This window comes from Triplophysa dalaica, chromosome 17, assembly GCF_015846415.1.
Source record: "Triplophysa dalaica isolate WHDGS20190420 chromosome 17, ASM1584641v1, whole genome shotgun sequence".
Taxonomy (NCBI): domain Eukaryota; kingdom Metazoa; phylum Chordata; class Actinopteri; order Cypriniformes; family Nemacheilidae; genus Triplophysa; species Triplophysa dalaica.
The window spans coordinates 4,896,318-4,913,073 of record NC_079558.1 but is presented as its reverse complement, the minus strand read 5'-3'; the positions used below and the strand labels follow the sequence as shown (position 1 = coordinate 4,913,073).

At 35.9% G+C, this 16,756-nt stretch overlaps 1 protein-coding gene across 1 annotated transcript; it reads right to left on the bottom strand.

The window, feature by feature from the left end:
* Window positions 1-1,673: 1,673 nt before the first annotated feature.
* Window positions 1,674-15,965, bottom strand: LOC130439399 (uncharacterized). The gene is made up of 30 exons (XM_056772014.1): window positions 15,899-15,965; window positions 15,409-15,490; window positions 15,226-15,314; window positions 15,029-15,132; window positions 14,795-14,947; window positions 14,615-14,711; window positions 14,240-14,308; window positions 13,687-13,782; window positions 13,490-13,575; window positions 13,164-13,208; window positions 12,589-12,669; window positions 12,386-12,475; window positions 12,182-12,274; window positions 11,935-12,061; window positions 11,796-11,840; window positions 6,177-6,254; window positions 5,714-5,756; window positions 5,503-5,609; window positions 5,196-5,317; window positions 4,961-5,113; window positions 4,777-4,867; window positions 4,612-4,674; window positions 4,400-4,513; window positions 4,222-4,307; window positions 4,025-4,087; window positions 3,437-3,523; window positions 3,276-3,356; window positions 2,776-2,868; window positions 2,488-2,620; window positions 1,674-2,411 (listed from the first exon to the last, which is right to left on the bottom strand). Exons 2-30 carry the CDS (start codon window positions 15,428-15,430, stop codon window positions 2,343-2,345), a joined length of 2,580 nt encoding a protein of 859 aa, XP_056627992.1. The 5' UTR covers window positions 15,431-15,490; window positions 15,899-15,965; the 3' UTR covers window positions 1,674-2,342.
* Between the last annotated feature and the right edge of the window lie 791 nt (window positions 15,966-16,756).

Below are 16,756 nucleotides of genomic sequence, written 5' to 3'. Positions count from 1 at the left end.
ATTTTATTCCAGTTTGAGAAAGATGATTTACGTTTAACCCCATTCCTCACACAACAGGATAAACATCTACATTGACATCTTACATCAGTGGTTCTCAAACTTTTTCATGTAAGGCCGCCTTTGTAGAGTGTATTGCTTTGCGGCCCCCAAATAATGACGTATAATGTTGAACCTAACAAAACCAAAAACATGGTCATCTATACAATGCTGGAACATCAATTATTTTGGTTGGTGGTCTTGTTTTTCTGATGTTTGATTGGATAAAATATATGATAAACTTCTATATTGCATAAAATTCCATGAAATCTGTGCCTCCCTGGATCCATCCTGGGGCCCCCAGATTGAGAATCACTATTTTACATGGATGCTTAAGGGTTGGACCAAGAAACATCTTTCACTCCCGCTGTTTTAACAGTCCGGTTTCAGTCTAATACAGGAACACCCAAATATCATCCAGTGCAGTTTCAGAAATCCCCACTAGCGAGATCTATTCATTATAGACGCAGAACATTAAATTAATAGCGCTGAAAGTGCCTGTCATACAAAAACAGAACAATTATCAGTTTCTAGATGATGTCACTCCTCTGGTATCAGGATACTATAATAAATCGTGCCAAGTCTCTGCCATCAGCGGAGTCTCTGGGCCATCAGTGAAAACAGGTCAAACTTGTCTTGACTAATCATGTATAGTACGTAACAACAAAGTTGTGTTGGGTAAGCTGCCTAAAGGGGATACTATTTCTCTGTTGTCTAAATTTCACGTCTGGTTTTCACAGAGCATTAGACTCCCATTGACACCTCTTGTACTTGTATAGAGAACACGACAAAACTTGACAAACAGAAATATGCACTTCAAACTGCAAGTGCTAGTTTTTGTTTGTGTTGTTGCTGGCTCTTTCTGGACTTTTTTGTACTGCTTATTTAAACGTGTTTAGTCACAAGATACAGTACATGTCATGGTTTATAATGTAACACAACATAAAATATTTAATAAAATAAACATGGACATGTTTTTACCTTTTCAAAGATCAGAATAAAATGTGTGTGAAACAGAGAGCAGTTGTGGTGGGTGATATAAAAATTCACGTGAACTATCAGTTAAACTTAATCTTGGAGCAGGATGTGATATCTTTAATGGAAAATGGAGATGTCTTTACACACCAGCAGCTATCGGTCTGAACGGTTTAAAATAAGAAACAAAAACATCTCCGGGAAGAGTTATTTTAACATGATTTTTTGAAATTGCAGTTTTTAATTAAGATTACAAATTTAAGAAATAAATTGTTTTTTTTAACTTAAATGCAAAGAGACACATTTTCCCTTAATACATACAGGCAGTAATGAAAGAAAATATATTTCATATAAATGCTTTTATATATTTAGATTTTTAACCTAAGGCAAGTTTCTTTGATGTGACGCAAATGAATCTGGACAAACTAGTTTTCCTCTACGAGGAAAGTATCTATAAAAAAATGTTTACAGGTTCACATTCTTTCGGAAAGTGTTCTTCAGAACAGACAGCCTACTATACTGTCTCCGATTCAACACTGAACATTCTATAAAAAGATTTTACCCTTGAACCAAGTACACAAATATTGACTGTTATAAAAACTTTATTAGCAGTTTACAATATAACAATGTGCAAATAACAATATGAACAATTATAATACCAGCAAAATGCCACAGTATATGATTTTTGGGCAACAAAACAAAATACAGAATGAAACATGTGCATACAAACATTAAAGTGTCTCAGTGTATTAAAAAGAAAAGTGCAGCTTTAAAGAAGTCAAACGTTTTCACAGTTGATTTTCCTACATATGTCAGTGTAATACTTGTTTATTTTATTATTTTGTGCCTCATGGTCACATAGACATACAGTTTACCCATCACCAGTCTCCTATAATTTTATCTTCATACTTTATATACAGTTTATGGTCACTATAATTTACTATCATTTAAAGTCACAATGCAACAGAAGTTTCGATTGACCTCTTTTCCACATCATGATGTGTATCCGAGTGAAACGGCTTCTGAAATTTGATAAAGGTAGGGCGGAGGTTTATTTACCTCCTTCCCATTTTGATTGGTTTGTTGTGACAATGGTGTGATAAGATAAATCATTTATAATAATCACTGCAACACTGTGTAAAACACTTCAAATTTTCCTGTTAGATTGCATTGCGACTTTATATATTGTTATATCTTAATACATAAGATACAGAAGATTAGTCGGTGCTGTATGATGATCTGCTAATGTCCTAATTTCTGTTTTCTGTCAAAGTGACGATTTTACAAATCATTCCAAGAAGAAACTCTTCATTGTAGCGTGTCGTTTTGTTTCAGGTGGTTGAAAAGGATACAGCATGGAAAGGCTGGGATCCCAGATACCGTCGAATCGTCAGTTTAACCTGCAAATAATTTAAGTAACGTTATTTTGAACTCTGTATTGTGAAGAAATTTCTCCAATTCGTGATTCTAAAGTACCTCATCCTTGCTAAGCTTTTTAATGTATTCCTGTATCTCCTCCGCTGAGTCTATCAACAGGTCATTGAATGCCACGATCTGATCCCCCTTATGGAACATATGTGAGGTCTCATTCTTCTTACATTCAGACAGACTAGAGAGGAAGATGATGAGAGATGAAGAACAATGGTGAACATTATCTATCGTAAGAAGTTCTCATGTTTATATTTTCTCTGGAACACTATATATTATATAGTATTATATAGTATAGTATTACATAGCATTATATAGCATCTATAAAAGTTGTACCATAGTTTTCCTTGTTCCTGTGTGAATATCAAACTTCCACGCAGGTCATTAAGCTTAACATAGATCTCCTTCTCAACCGGTTCCTGTGTTTCGCTACAGAATAAACATACACATTTTCAGAATTCCAACAGAGACAAAACCACAAAAATATGCTAAAAATAGCTGGAAAACATGACGGGGTAATAGTAAAGTTTAAAATTAAATTATGCGGTTACTTTGACGCACAAATGTCGTAAACACTAAAATCAAGGATGTCGATTTAATAAGACTCTTCAATTGACAACCCGTATTGGTCGAGCTAACACTGTTTCTACACCGGACGTGGTGTGATGCGATTCGACAAAAGACAAAAGAACGCATTATAACCATTATCAGTTAAAATTTTGTCCACACTTGATGTGGTGCAACGCGACAATCCCATTAGAGCAAGCCGTATGTCGTGCCGGTCACATCCGGTGTAGGTCTATGATTACAGCCCATACTGAAATGGTTAAAATCACCTCTTGTTTATCTCAGTAGAAGCAAAATTGCCATTAAAGTCTGAAAGAGAGCCCTTCGAACACCTCAGCTCTGCACTGTTTCTAAGAAGGAAACAAAGATGTTGTCAGTCCTGCTTTAGGTGAATTCACTTTAAATTCATTGAATCAGTTTGTATTTTTACTTTCTCATTGAACTCTCCTTCTTCTGATTGTCTGCAGCGTTACACAAATCCTGGCTGGACTCAACAGCTTTTGTGACTGTAGGGGTACTAGAAAGACAAAGATCTTTTAAAACCGCATCAAGATAACTGTGTAGAGAACGAGGGACAACTTCCAATGAACAAAATCCTTTCAAAATTGTTTGCAAGTGGAGGTTTATCGTCTTCTCAGAAATGACATGTCTTAAGTTTCACGATGCTAAAGCAATGCTAAGTGTTTGTTCTAATCTTAACGACCCTGCAAGGCTAGACCTGTTCAACAAGACTTGCAGTGGTGGAGTTTCTTTGAATAGCAAAAACATATCATTTTACAAAAAGATGTTTTGCATTCTTTGAATAAAAAAAGAATTGTGTAGAGACATGAGGGGCATCAGGACATGAAAAACATTTGCTTCAATGTCAAGTGTACAAAAACGCAAAGGTGTATTATTAAACCAGTGCTGAACATCACATAAAACAAAAACACAGACGCATGCATCGATTTGCAAAAACAGCTTCATACAGCTGTAAGAGAATAATGCAAACCAAAAGTGAAAAAGATTTAAAAATTACTTTGTCTGAAAACATGCATCCTCTTCGAAGTCATTCTTCACACCTCTAGCCAACACCTCTTGGCTATTTAGGAACAAAAAGAATATAATATTATATAATATATATAATATAATATAATATAAAAAATATTAAAAATTTGACTAGAAATTCGCATTTTATTATTGCAGTTTATATACGACAAAAACTTTGTGTCTTACACTGACGCCATATTCATGTATATATCGCCGTCCTCTGTATTTTCTTCTGTGTCATCTTCATCGTCATCATCACTGCAAAAATCTTCCTAATATTAGAAAGGTTTGAGTTTTATTTGCGCAAGGATTAAATGCGTTATGAGGTTAAATTTAAAACTGTGTGAAATTGTTGTTTTAAAACCTTGCATGGTGCATAACTTGGAAAGTTGCTGGGAACAGCATAATGGCTCTCTGGCGTTGTCCGGAAAGCGAATGTGGGTGCAGACAGCCGAAAGGGGTTAAGGTCATTTGCCTTCTGGAAAGAAAGACCATATTATTAAATATATTAGTGAATGTGCATTCTCGGCCAAATACATTTGAAATATATTAATGGATATGCAGGGTTTGACCTACCATCCCTTCATCATAAGGTGGAGACTTAGGTATAGGCTCAGATATTGCTCTTAATCTGCTTCCCTGTGAGAAAAATAATATGAGCGTCACTTAATTTTAAACTAAAGATCTAATGTCGAACTTTCAGTGAATTGAATGATGTCAGAGATGTCAATGTTTGATTACCTTTTGAAGACCGTCATCTTTTACTTGCACTTTATTCCCTAAAGTCTTTATAACTTTCAATAACTCCTTCTCCCATTTATCCACCTCCTCACTAAAATCACAATAATACAGACAGGCTTGGATGTTGAGTTTTATGAAAATGTGTGACTGCAATGAGAGTTGTTTTTAAAAAATCATGGCAAACCTGTTTTCTCCAATGAGGAAATAATCTCTTGGACATTTTGGCATGAAGTCTACCACCCTCAGACGCAGCACGGAAGCGGACGGACACTTGAACGTTTTCTGGATATGGTCCCACATCTGATGATTCTCAGGGCGTGAAAAAATCAAATCGACTCTTTAAAAAAGAAAACATTCACATTATATTGTAGTGCTGCTTTTGTATTTATGTAAAGGTGTTATTGATGTTTATTACATACTTGGAAAGGTCTATTTTCCTCAAAGGCTTCTCCCTCTTCTCGTTGTTTCTGTAGTATGCCAGATGATAGGTGTCCTCGCCCATCTTGTAAAGTACAAAGAAACGGCGTTTCCATGCTTTGCCCTTGCAAAAAGAAAATAAATTTAATGTATATTAGATGTCAATCGTTTGGTTCCAGAATATGGAAATGCATCATTATTACACTTTCCATTATGTCTCTCATAAGGGTCTGCAGTTGCAATATAAGTGATTGACTGTACAGACAGTGGGTATTTCATTTTCTTGCTTAAATAGAATAGGAGACATACCTTTCCTTTAGTAATGCCAGTGAAAGCAGGGGACTTGTGCATGTATCCACTGTACAACTCTTCCACCTTTGATGGTTCATTATTATTGTAAAATTTTGCAGTCGGTGCTGCCGAAAAGTCAATAACACCAACATTAGACCTCAGAGTCATCAATTCAAATCTTTCTACATAACGCTCTCCGTTATTTTTCATAAATAGCTTTCAGACTTACTTGATCTTTGTTTGGTGAACATTTGGATGCTGTTGCTTAAGTCCTAAAATAGATGTGAAATGGTTGGTAAGATTGTAATCTATTACCACATTAGGCGTAAACATACTGTATGTTAACAACACTGATAAAGGCTTATGCAAGAATAATCAGTGCCAAAGTATTCAAGGTAGAAAAATGATTAAAAATGAAAATAATTATAAACGCAGACTTTAATGACGTTAATACAACATTAACATGCCAGCACAGTTCAAACATCAAAACATTTATAAAACACAACTTATGAAGCTGAATATTTGTGAATTTGGACCACAGACTTGAAGCCTGTGTGACAACTAGCCACAGTCTCTGCTTAATAATAATAAGCTGCGTGAATGCAATAACGTCGCATGCTAATGCCATCAAGTTATGCGTGTTCAGTCTTTAAGAGTCATCAAATCAGTAGTCATATACTTAACTACATTACCTTAGCAGATGTCACACAGTGTCTTCTGTTATCTTGCACTCGCAGTGTGCACGTTCCTATGGTAGTTTTAGGAGGAAGCTTGAGTGCTTATGTTTTCTTTCAGAAAGCTATTGACAGTAAGAGGAGGAGTTTTTACAAGCTCAGGTGAAGCTCCCTACCTTGTTTTTGATTGTGTTTTATAGAACAATAACAGTTTGTGGAAAACACCTAACCAATTTTGATAATGGATTCATTAATATCAATACTTGGGTATAGTTTGCCTATTCTTGAAAATGTTGTCATAGCCAAGCGTGCATGATCATTTAAATAAAATGGTTTAAAGTAAAACAAATTCCCATTGACTGCATTAGGTTACATTAATAAAGATATTCTAAGGGTTAGATTAAGAAGATGCACTTTTAAAATGATGTGTTCATTTTGACATAGTGTTGTGTTATTTATTTAACACATTATGTGTCACTGATTTCAACACAAAATGTGTTTTCCCACAAAAAAACAGAGAGATGTGTTCAGTTCAGTACGGCATGATATTTTGTTCTTAACTGAACATAAAATTTGTTATTTGACATTTTTTAGAGTAGATCTAAAAATGTATAAATCTTAAAGATAGCACATGCTTGTTATGCATGTTGCCACTTTTCCATACTTGTGAAAACTTAACCATGACAGGAACGACAGGTTTAGCTTATGTACAACGCAGAAATTTTCTTGAATGTACATATGTTTTGAAATGCTTTCATAGATACAGTAGTTACGTGCCTTTATCATGCTTCAGATTGCAAAGGTTAATGTGTCAAAGCTTCTTGTTTCCTTGAGAAGTTATTTTAAGCTTTCCTCTTTCTGCATGCAGCTCCGAGAATTTTTGAGGGATTTCCCTTCACATCATTGCAGTAAAAACGTCATTAATTACTGATGGTTGCCTTTTTTGGCTTCGATTTTCACCAAGCACTTCATTTTCTTTAGGATAAGATGCATGTTTATACGGCTTTAGGGTTTTTAAACAGTTAATGCCATATACATATGTGCACTAATCTCAAAATAAAAAACATAAAAATATAAATCTCATGTGTTTCTGCACTTATTTGAAGGTCATGTAAAATATGCATTTTGTTCCTGGCAGTGTTGTGATAAGGAGGTGGAGTTTTGGGTTTAATAATATTGGTTAAAGGTGCACCTCCCACAAATAAGCATCATCTCTGTAATGAATGAGTTAAGAGGTATAGGCACTTATTGCTGGTAGGTAAAGTTCACCTCAAAATCAAACTTGTGTCATATTTTACTCACCCACATGAGGTTTTGAGACCTCCCAGCGTCTTCAGAACACAAATAAAGTCCTCCTCGAAGACGTCATGGTAATAGTTGTTGTCAAGGTCCAGAAAATAACTAAAGACATTTTTAAATTGGTCCGTCCACCCATAGTGGCTCAATTGAATTGTTTTGATGCGTCGAGAATACTTTTTGTGCAAACCCCCCCAAAATAACGACTTTAATCGATACAGTATATTCTCGTCTGTCTTTTCTGTATGGTGCTTGTTCACGAGAGTACTTCGACACATGACCGAATGCGCAGGTGTTTATTTGAGCATTTGTTAATCTGAAAGTATCTTCGGTTATGTTTAAATATGTAAAATAGCATATTTTACTGAGTGTTCGATAAAGTATCTCTTACTTCCTATAACTTGATTTATAATTAAACGTACAATCTGAGATCATCATTCATAAAGTTTAATAACACACTTTATTATAACGATGTAGTACAATCCGAATATTCAAGTGTGTGCAGCGCATTTCACAGATGTTTGCTTCATGAACCTGAGAAAGATCAATGCCGGGCTGTGCACAAAGCTTTTGTTAAAAGTGGGGAAATTCCAACCATTACAACTTCGCAAGAACAGTCTGGTGCAGACTTACTTCTGAGTAAACGCGTCTTATACAGTCTTAAACAGTCTTGCTCTTGAACGCAAGTACAACTAATATCACCCCAGTAACAGAAAGCAATGTTTAACAAGGTTCAAAGTAGGGAAGGAAGGAGGAAGGAACCGGCGAACATTTAAATAATGTTTAATCAAAATAAACAAACAATAACACGGAAGTGAAATACAAACGTAAAACATATGTTCGGGCCTGGTCCTCTCTCTTCAGCAGTCCTGTCACTCATCCTCTTATGCTCCCGATTGTCTCCTTGAGATATGCGGGACCGGTGTGCGCACAGCTGATTCAAACCATCACTCACGCCACCGGCCCTGCCTCACGGCTCCCGTCCCGCCTTCCTCACCACACAATGTTTCCAAATTATGTTTTTATAATGAAGACTCTAGGCAGATTGTTTGATATTGAAGGGTAATAAGGGTTTCAAAAAGTTCAGTGTTGCATTTTGAAAAGGTACAGCTTAAACATAAAAATTAGTTCAAAGAGCAAAGAAATATTAAAAACCGTGAATTAACAGTTGATAAAAGAGCTAAAATATCAAATGATATTACTGCACTACTAAAGAAGCCTACTCACTACTAAAGAAGCCTACTCTTAATCCTACACTGTTAGAAAACTACAGACCGGTATCCCTACTTCCCTTCGCTGCTAAAACTCTAGAACGTGTTGTATGTAACCAGCTCTCATCCTTCCTCACCCAGAACAACCTCCTGGACAGCAACCAGTCTGGGTTCAAGAGCGGTCATTCCACTGAGACTGCGCTGCTCTCTGTTATTGAAGCCCTGAGACTGGAAAGAGCTTCCTCTAACTCATCTGTTCTCATCCTACTGGATCTATCTGCCGCCTTTGACACTGTTAACCATCACATCACATCCTCCTGTCCACTCTCAAGGCTATGGGGGTCTCCGGAATGGTGCAACAATGGTTCAGGTCTTACCTCTCGGGTAGGTCATTTAGGTCACCCCCTGGAGGGGTGAGGTGTCTGACTCCCAACATCTCGACACAGGTGTCCCTCAGGGCTCAGTGCTTGGTCCGTTGCTATTCTCTGTATACATGACATCCCTTGGCTCTGTCATTAGGAAACATGGCTTTTCCTATCACTGCTATGCAGATGATACACAACTCTACCTGTCTTTTCGCCCAGACGATCCGACTGTTTCTGCACGCATCTCAGCCTGCCTAGCCGACATCTCGCTCTGGATGAATGGCCATCACTTACAGCTGAACCTTTCAAAAACAGAACTGCTTGTAGTCCCGGCTGATACAAAGACTTATCACTACCTTTCCATTCAACTGGGTTCATCAACCATCACACCTTCCAGAAAGGCAAGAAACCTGGGAATGGTGATCGATGATCAGCTCAACTTCACGGATCAAGTTGCCAGCATCGCGCGGTCCTGTAGATTCATCCTCTACAATTTCAGGAAAATTAGACCCTTCCTATCAGAGCATGCTACGCAAGTCCTAGTGCAGGCTCTAGTCCTGTCCAGACTGGACTACTGCAATGCGCTACTGGGTGGATTTCCAGCTTGCACAACCAAACCTCTACAGATGATCCAGAATGCTGCAGCAAGAGTTATCTTTAATGAACCAAAGATAGCACACGTCACTCCTCTATTCATTGAGCTACATTGGCTCCCCATAGTCGCTCGCATCAAACTCAAGACTCTGCTCCTGGCCTACAAGACCACCACTGGTTCGACACACCCTTATCTTCACTCGCTAATGCAGACATATGTACCCGCCAGATCCCTAAGCTCTGCAAACGAACGACGTCTTGTGGTGCCAACCCCAAAAAGGTAAAAAATCTCCCTCGCGCACCTTCTCCGGATCTGTTCCACATATGTGGAATGATCTGCCCGCTGCTACAAGATCTGCAGATTCTGTAGCCATCTTTAAGAAACACATCTCTTCCACCAACATCTTACTGATCTGTTCTGACTCTGTATATGATTCTGTATACTGTGTTAGGCTATATGAGACCAGTCTTCTTTTTGATTGCACTTATGCTTTTGTTGTACTTGTGCTGTCCCAATTGCTTCCATTACCTACCCCACTGGTAAGTCGCTTTGGATAAAAGCGTCTGCTAAATGACTTAATGTAACAATCCTATGTACTATCCTATGTACAATGTAAATGTACTACATTTATGTATTTGGATGTTTCCTGCTTAAATGATGTAATTGTCATACGAGAGCGATACAAGAGTAAACGGCTCATTATGGTTTTTTTAATCACCTTCTCGTACATTATCATCCTATAGCCTATCGTTACACACGTTGGATTATGTTTGACAAACCTGGAGTAGTTTTGGCTGCGATGACACACGCCTGCACAAGTTTTTTCCTCTCACGGAGGAATTTAAACAGTCGCATAATATACGTCATGCTTTCAGTTCTGCACTCTGGTGCGATTTTGTGCTCACACTGCATGTGTACCACGCCCGAGGCCAACCACACCGTGCTCTTGCTCACCTCTTTCAAGTGAGCCAGCGACCACTAAACGAACCATGTCCGGGCGCGATACGGATCGTTCACACTTGTCAAATGAACGGGGCTTTGGAGGTCAAACGTGCTTGGGCACAGTTCAGATTGCCTAATGAGAGTACACCCTAATGAATTAATTAAACTAAATCACTGATTATACTGATTTACATTTTGTGATTCACACAAAAAGGAACTATAAAGGATTAGATTAAGAAAAAAACATCCTAAAGATTACAAATATTGCAGCTATTCAATTTTATAAAAGTGATTTAGTTTTCTCTAAATGAAAGCAGAGATTGTGTGTGTTCAAAAGGTTAGGGTCACTGATAATTCTCTTTTATTTTTTTCAAATTTCAGACATTTAAGTGATCCATAGAATTACACAAATTTAACTGACATTTTGGAAAAAAACAAATTGAAAAAAATCAGAACAATCATATATTTTAGCATTTAAGCAGACCAAATTTGCCCTCTTGGTATTTTATCTATACCAGCGACTTCAAGTTTTACCCTAGGATATCTTTTTATTTAATAACAATATTGAGTTTACATTTATTTTGGGCTGTTTTTTCTTTATTATTTGGTCCATTAAAAAAAAACATTTTACATACAATTTTGCGTAAAGTTGTAGCAAAACAAATTACAAGCATCACAAATGTTATATACATTAAATAAAAGTGTCTGCTACCCTTGAACCGATTTTAAGATACAATTAAACATCTTTTTAAAAACTTTAAAATAATTTACAATTTTTGTGTACAAATAAAAAGTTCAGCTTTAAAGAAGTTACGAAACCTTCAGAAACGATTAACCTTCATGTGTTTTTATACATACAGTATATACCAATCACCAGTGTCACATAGCCTACTCTAGTCTATACTCTACAGTAGCCTATATACAGTCATGTAACTCATTTATGCACATCAGTAACATTTAAAAATCAATACATGTTATACATAAATATTGCTTAATACAAACTGTGTTGTTGTATCACAGTGCAGTTTTTTAAATCACTAAAAAATATGTATTTTTGCATCTTTGTATGGATAGGACAGTGGAGAGTGAGACAGGAAATTATGGGATGAGACAGAGAGAATTGGTAGCCGGGAAAGGCCCACTCGCCGGAAGTGCTACTACACATTTCTAATGAACAAGTAACTTGTCATTTTCTTTCACATCATGAATGTGACAAATAGGATTTCGCGTGGAGAGGCTCGGATCCAGGCTGTCTCAGAACAGTCAGTTTTGCCTGCAAATAATTTAAGTAACATCATGTAAAGCTGTCTTCTTACATTGTACTGTTTAAAAATATTTGTTACTCTTGATACTATTGTTCTTGATACCTCATCCTTGCTAAGCCTTTTTGTGAATTTCTGTATCTCCTCCACTGAGTCTATCAGCACGTCATTGAAGGCCAGGATCTGATCTCCCTTATGGAACAAACTCTCAGTCTGCTTACATTCAGACACACTGAAGAGGAGGAAGAAGAGAGATGAAGAATAATAAACCATCTATTGTAAGTAGCTCTGATGTAACTTAGCCATATTGATTTTAACACACTATACGTTAGATGGTAACGTTTTATTTTACCGTAGTTTTCCGTCTTCCTCTGTGAAGATCAAACTTGTATCGAGATCATTTCTTGTAATGCTGATCTCCGTCTCAACAAGTGCTAGTGTTTCTCTAAAAACATGCATTTGCAAAATTACAAAACAGATACAAAACAAACGTTTTTATAACCAAACAGCTAAACATATTTGCACCTTTTTATAATCTTATAGAGATTAAAATCACCTCTTGTTTAGAAGTACTTCATTCATGTCAGTAGAGACACAATTTCCATTCATTTCCGAAATAGAGCCCTTCGGACGCCTCAGCGCTGCACTGTTTTTAAAACAGGTTAAAAGTCAATATGGAACACATGTTGTCAGTTCTGCTTTAAGTGTAACCAGAAATCTCTTACAATCTATCAATCTTGCTTTCATTGGAAGTTTTACCGTGGCATTGGTCTTTCTTTATCCTTGTTGTGTACAGCATTACACAAGTCTTGGCTGGAATCAACAGAATCAGCGCTTTCACTATAAAGGACAGACAATGATCTGTTAAAACAGCCTCAAAACATGGGTTGTGTAGAGTAGAGCAAGGGTCAGCCCCCACACAACAGAATCCCTCACATCTAAAACAATGCCGAGCAGCCCAAGGTAAGACCTGTTTAACATGACAAACAATTTTGGAATATCTATCTACAGATTGTTTAGTAATGCTGAGTTTTGCTTAGACAAATATGGGGCATCAAAGAAATGTGAATCATAAGATAACAAAAAAGTACACCTAGGCGATGCACAAAGTTTATTCTCAGTAGTGTTTGAATATGAACTTAAGACTTCACGTCTCACACAGTCTAAAAGCAAAGCAAAATTGTATCACATTACCAAAGCTGAACATGATACTGTAGAAAACACACAGGCATGCACGCACGCACATACACACACACACACACACACACAAACACGCAATTGCACAACTAATAAAACAGTGCAGTATAATGTGGTAAACAGCAGTGTGTCATTACTTTGTCTCAAGGCGATCCTCCTCTTCCTGTTGGAATGCCTTACGCCTATATAGTTAAATCAGTAAGAAATACAATTCATCATAGGAAATTATATATTATCAATACATTTCACTTTTTATGTTGCATTCACGTTCAGTCAGTTTGCTGTATTATTATCGTAACTCATATAAGCTGTTTTTTATGGATGACATTTAAATATTTATTCACTACATTAATTCAGCTTTGTATGGTTCAGCAAGTTTAAGAACAAAGACAAACCACAACAGCATTGAAGCGAATGCACCAATACTCTCAAAGCAAAACTTTTCAAACAGAGGGTGTCTTACACTGATGCCATATCTATGTATGCACTGTCCTCTGTGGTTTCTGGCTGTTCCTCCATATCATCACTGTCATCATCACTAAGTGTTATCTGTCAGACAAAGATTTGAGATTTATTTGTTAATTGTGAACGTATATTAAAAAAAGGTGTGTTTAATATTGCAAAACCTTTGTTAGGTGACATTGCAGTACAAGTACGTACATCACTTAACTTGTCAGAAACATCGCCCATCATTGGCTTGAAAGTGAATATACATAGAGAGTCTGACTGCTCAGAGAGGCATTTTTCCATACGACTCTTCAAAAAAAGAATGATGTACAGGGTTATTACATCTGTTGGATCTATGTGTTCCTACATAGACAAAAAGTTCATGAAATTAAAATATATGTACAGGACTGTGCAAAAGTCTTAGGCATGAGGTTTTTGCACCCCAAACCTGATTTTAAAACAGTGATTCATACATTTAAAAGAAGTTAATTGATAAATAAAATTTAAATAAGATAAAATTAAAATATACAACATTAATTTTGAAGCATCCCCACTTTACAGAATGTCTACACAAGTGCCTAATTTCCACAGTCCTGTAGGTATCTTCAGGTGTCACAGTTCTTCAGGATTTAGTGTGTCTCTTTCCCACTGAAACACTCTAGCGAAATGTATAAATAACTGGCTTGAAACAATTTCTAACAAAAATTCTGACATGACTAAGACATTTGCACAGTACTGTATATGCAGAATGCAGGATTTAACTTACTCTATTCCTAACCAACTCTTCATCACAATCTTCAGAGTTGGGTAAAGGTGCAGATATTGATCTGTTCTTCTGTGAAAAGAGGTCGACCAATTAAATACTTTGAACGTTCGTTTTGTAGGCAAAAATGTAATTGTGCTAACTTATTCATTTTTATCACAAAACAAACATTTCATACTTTTTAAATGATTGTGAAATGGATGGCTTAAAATAAGCTGGTTGATAAAAAGAGTACAAACTTGAAAATTCAAATGGTCATTTTACTATTAATCTAAATTGTGGAAAAACGTAAATAAATGAATAGATATCAATAAACACGAATAGTGAAAAACATTTAAAATATCTTTGGGAGGTGAAAAAAATGTTTATTTGGTTTACCTGCTGAAGACTGTCATCTGTTACTTGCACTGTATTTTCTGATGTTTGAGTTTTCAAAACTTTTAGTAACTCCTTAATCCATTGATCCACCTCCTCACTGAAAACACAAGAAAACATAACATAATACAGGTAAACATGCTTTCCGATAAAATATTATTTTTAATTTCAAAATAATCAAACCTGTTTTCTCCAATGAGAAAATATTCTCTTGCATGTTTTGGCATGAAGTCTTCCACCCTCAGAAGCAGCACGGAAGCAGACGAACACTTGAAGTTTTCCTGGATCCAGTTCCACATCTGATGGTCCTCGGGACATGTACCAATTTTACTGACCCTTAAAAATGAAAAAATCTCATTATATTATAGTGCTTCTTTAATTATTTATGCAAGGAGTCTTCGATGGTTCATTCTTCACCTTGAAAGGTCTATCTTCCCCTTCTTATCATGGTTTCTGTAGTAAAACAGATGATATTTCTCACCCGTCTTAGAAAGTACAAACAAACGTTTCTTCCATGATTTCTGCAATGGTCAAACAAAAACTGATTACAGAGGGGCTATGTTTGAAAGACTGAGGACATTTTATGGTAATGTTAGAAAGCAGTGAAGACGTACCATGCCTTTTGAGAGAAATGGGGACTTGTGCAAGTATCCAGTGTACAACTTTTCCTCCGTTGGTGGTTCACTGGAAATATTTTGAGTTGCTGTCGAAAAGCATGTCAATTTCTTTGAATGTTTTTACGATACACCCTAATGTTATTTCATTATGATATTTTTCTTAATAGCTTTCAGACTTACTTGATTTATTTTTGTTGGGCATTTTGATGTTATTTCCTAGTGCTAAATAGATGAAATGTTATTCTATTTGCATATGTCAGATCTAAACAAAAGGAAAACAATAGTGAATGCATGGATAAAATAATAATATTCAATGCAAGGTCAATAATAAAGAACAAAGAGGTGTGATACAAATACAATGGAAGCAAACCTTCCCAATTATTTAAGCCATCTCAACAATGATTTTAAATGGGGCAAGTTGTCACTCTTGTTACTCCAGTGTAGGTAAAAGTCCAAATAAAATCAAAGCAATCGAACAGTTGCATGTTCCCCCAACAAAAAAACTAATTCCTGAACACATATTAACCTTTTGCGAATACATTATTAAACAATAACATACAAGGTTAACTCCTGAATATAACAATCAATGAAATTGTTATATTCATTGTATGCATAATAACAAAGCATCGCCATTAAATATTTGCCATATACTATTACTGAGCTTCATTACCTTATCAGATGTCAGTAAATAGAAGGTCTTCTCTAAAGGTAACTTGCACTCAAAATGTTCATGTCATGAAGTAGGAGGAAGGTTGACGTCTTTTGTGTCGCACTAAATCATATTCCAGTAAGAGGAGGAGGAGTTTCTGGTTATTCACAAGCTCAGGTTAACCTCCCCTGCCCTGTTTACATTTACATTAAGTCATTTAAATAAGGGATTTAGAAAATGATTGATTGAATACCAGTTTGTGGAAACCACCAAACAAATGTTGAAAATGAGTCTTGCCATAAAAGTAATTTAATTTAGTTTTGTCTACATGAAAGCAAAAAAAGGCTTCTTCATTTTTCAAAATCCACAGGTTAACAGTATTTGTCAAAGCATTCTGGTTCCTGAAAGCAATATAAGAGATATTTTACTAGGGAATTTTTGTTTCATCAGTTTAGTTCTCTTGATTACAACATTTGTTAAACTTTTTGCCTACACTGTAAAAACCTTTTTTGCTGCCTTACAATTGTAAGTTTTGGCCAGTGCTGAGTTGATATAACTTGAAAATGAATTGATAACTTAAATAATCAGTTGAAATGCTTCACGTTTGTGATGTGTTAAAGTTATGTAAAAAATCTTCAATTTCTTGTAAAACAGGTTTATTGTAAAAACAATTTTACAGTGTACATTTTTCCTCAAGCACAACATATTTCACTGTCTTAAATAAACTGTATAGATCTAAAAAATCGAAAGCGTGTTTGTGTGGCTAGTGGTTTCAGGCATCATTATGGCTTTTAAACCTATAATATATTGTGTACAAATCTCAAAGTGTTCAATAAAATCATGCGATTTTACAAAAATATTTAATTGTAATTAAAATCA

What these genes read in the sequence shown, in the direction of transcription:
- LOC130439399 (XM_056772014.1), bottom strand. Translation starts at nt 15,430, where the DNA reads ATGCCCAACAAAAATAAATCAA. An exon ending in GAGGATCGCCTTGAGACAAA is followed by an intron (nt 12,670 to 13,163) that starts GTAATGACACAC and finishes TGTCCTTTATAG; the next exon opens with TGAAAGCGCTGATTCTGTTG. An exon ending in CTGGCATTACTAAAGGAAAG is followed by an intron (nt 5,318 to 5,502) that starts GTATGTCTCCTA and finishes TCTTTTTGCAAG; the next exon opens with GGCAAAGCATGGAAACGCCG.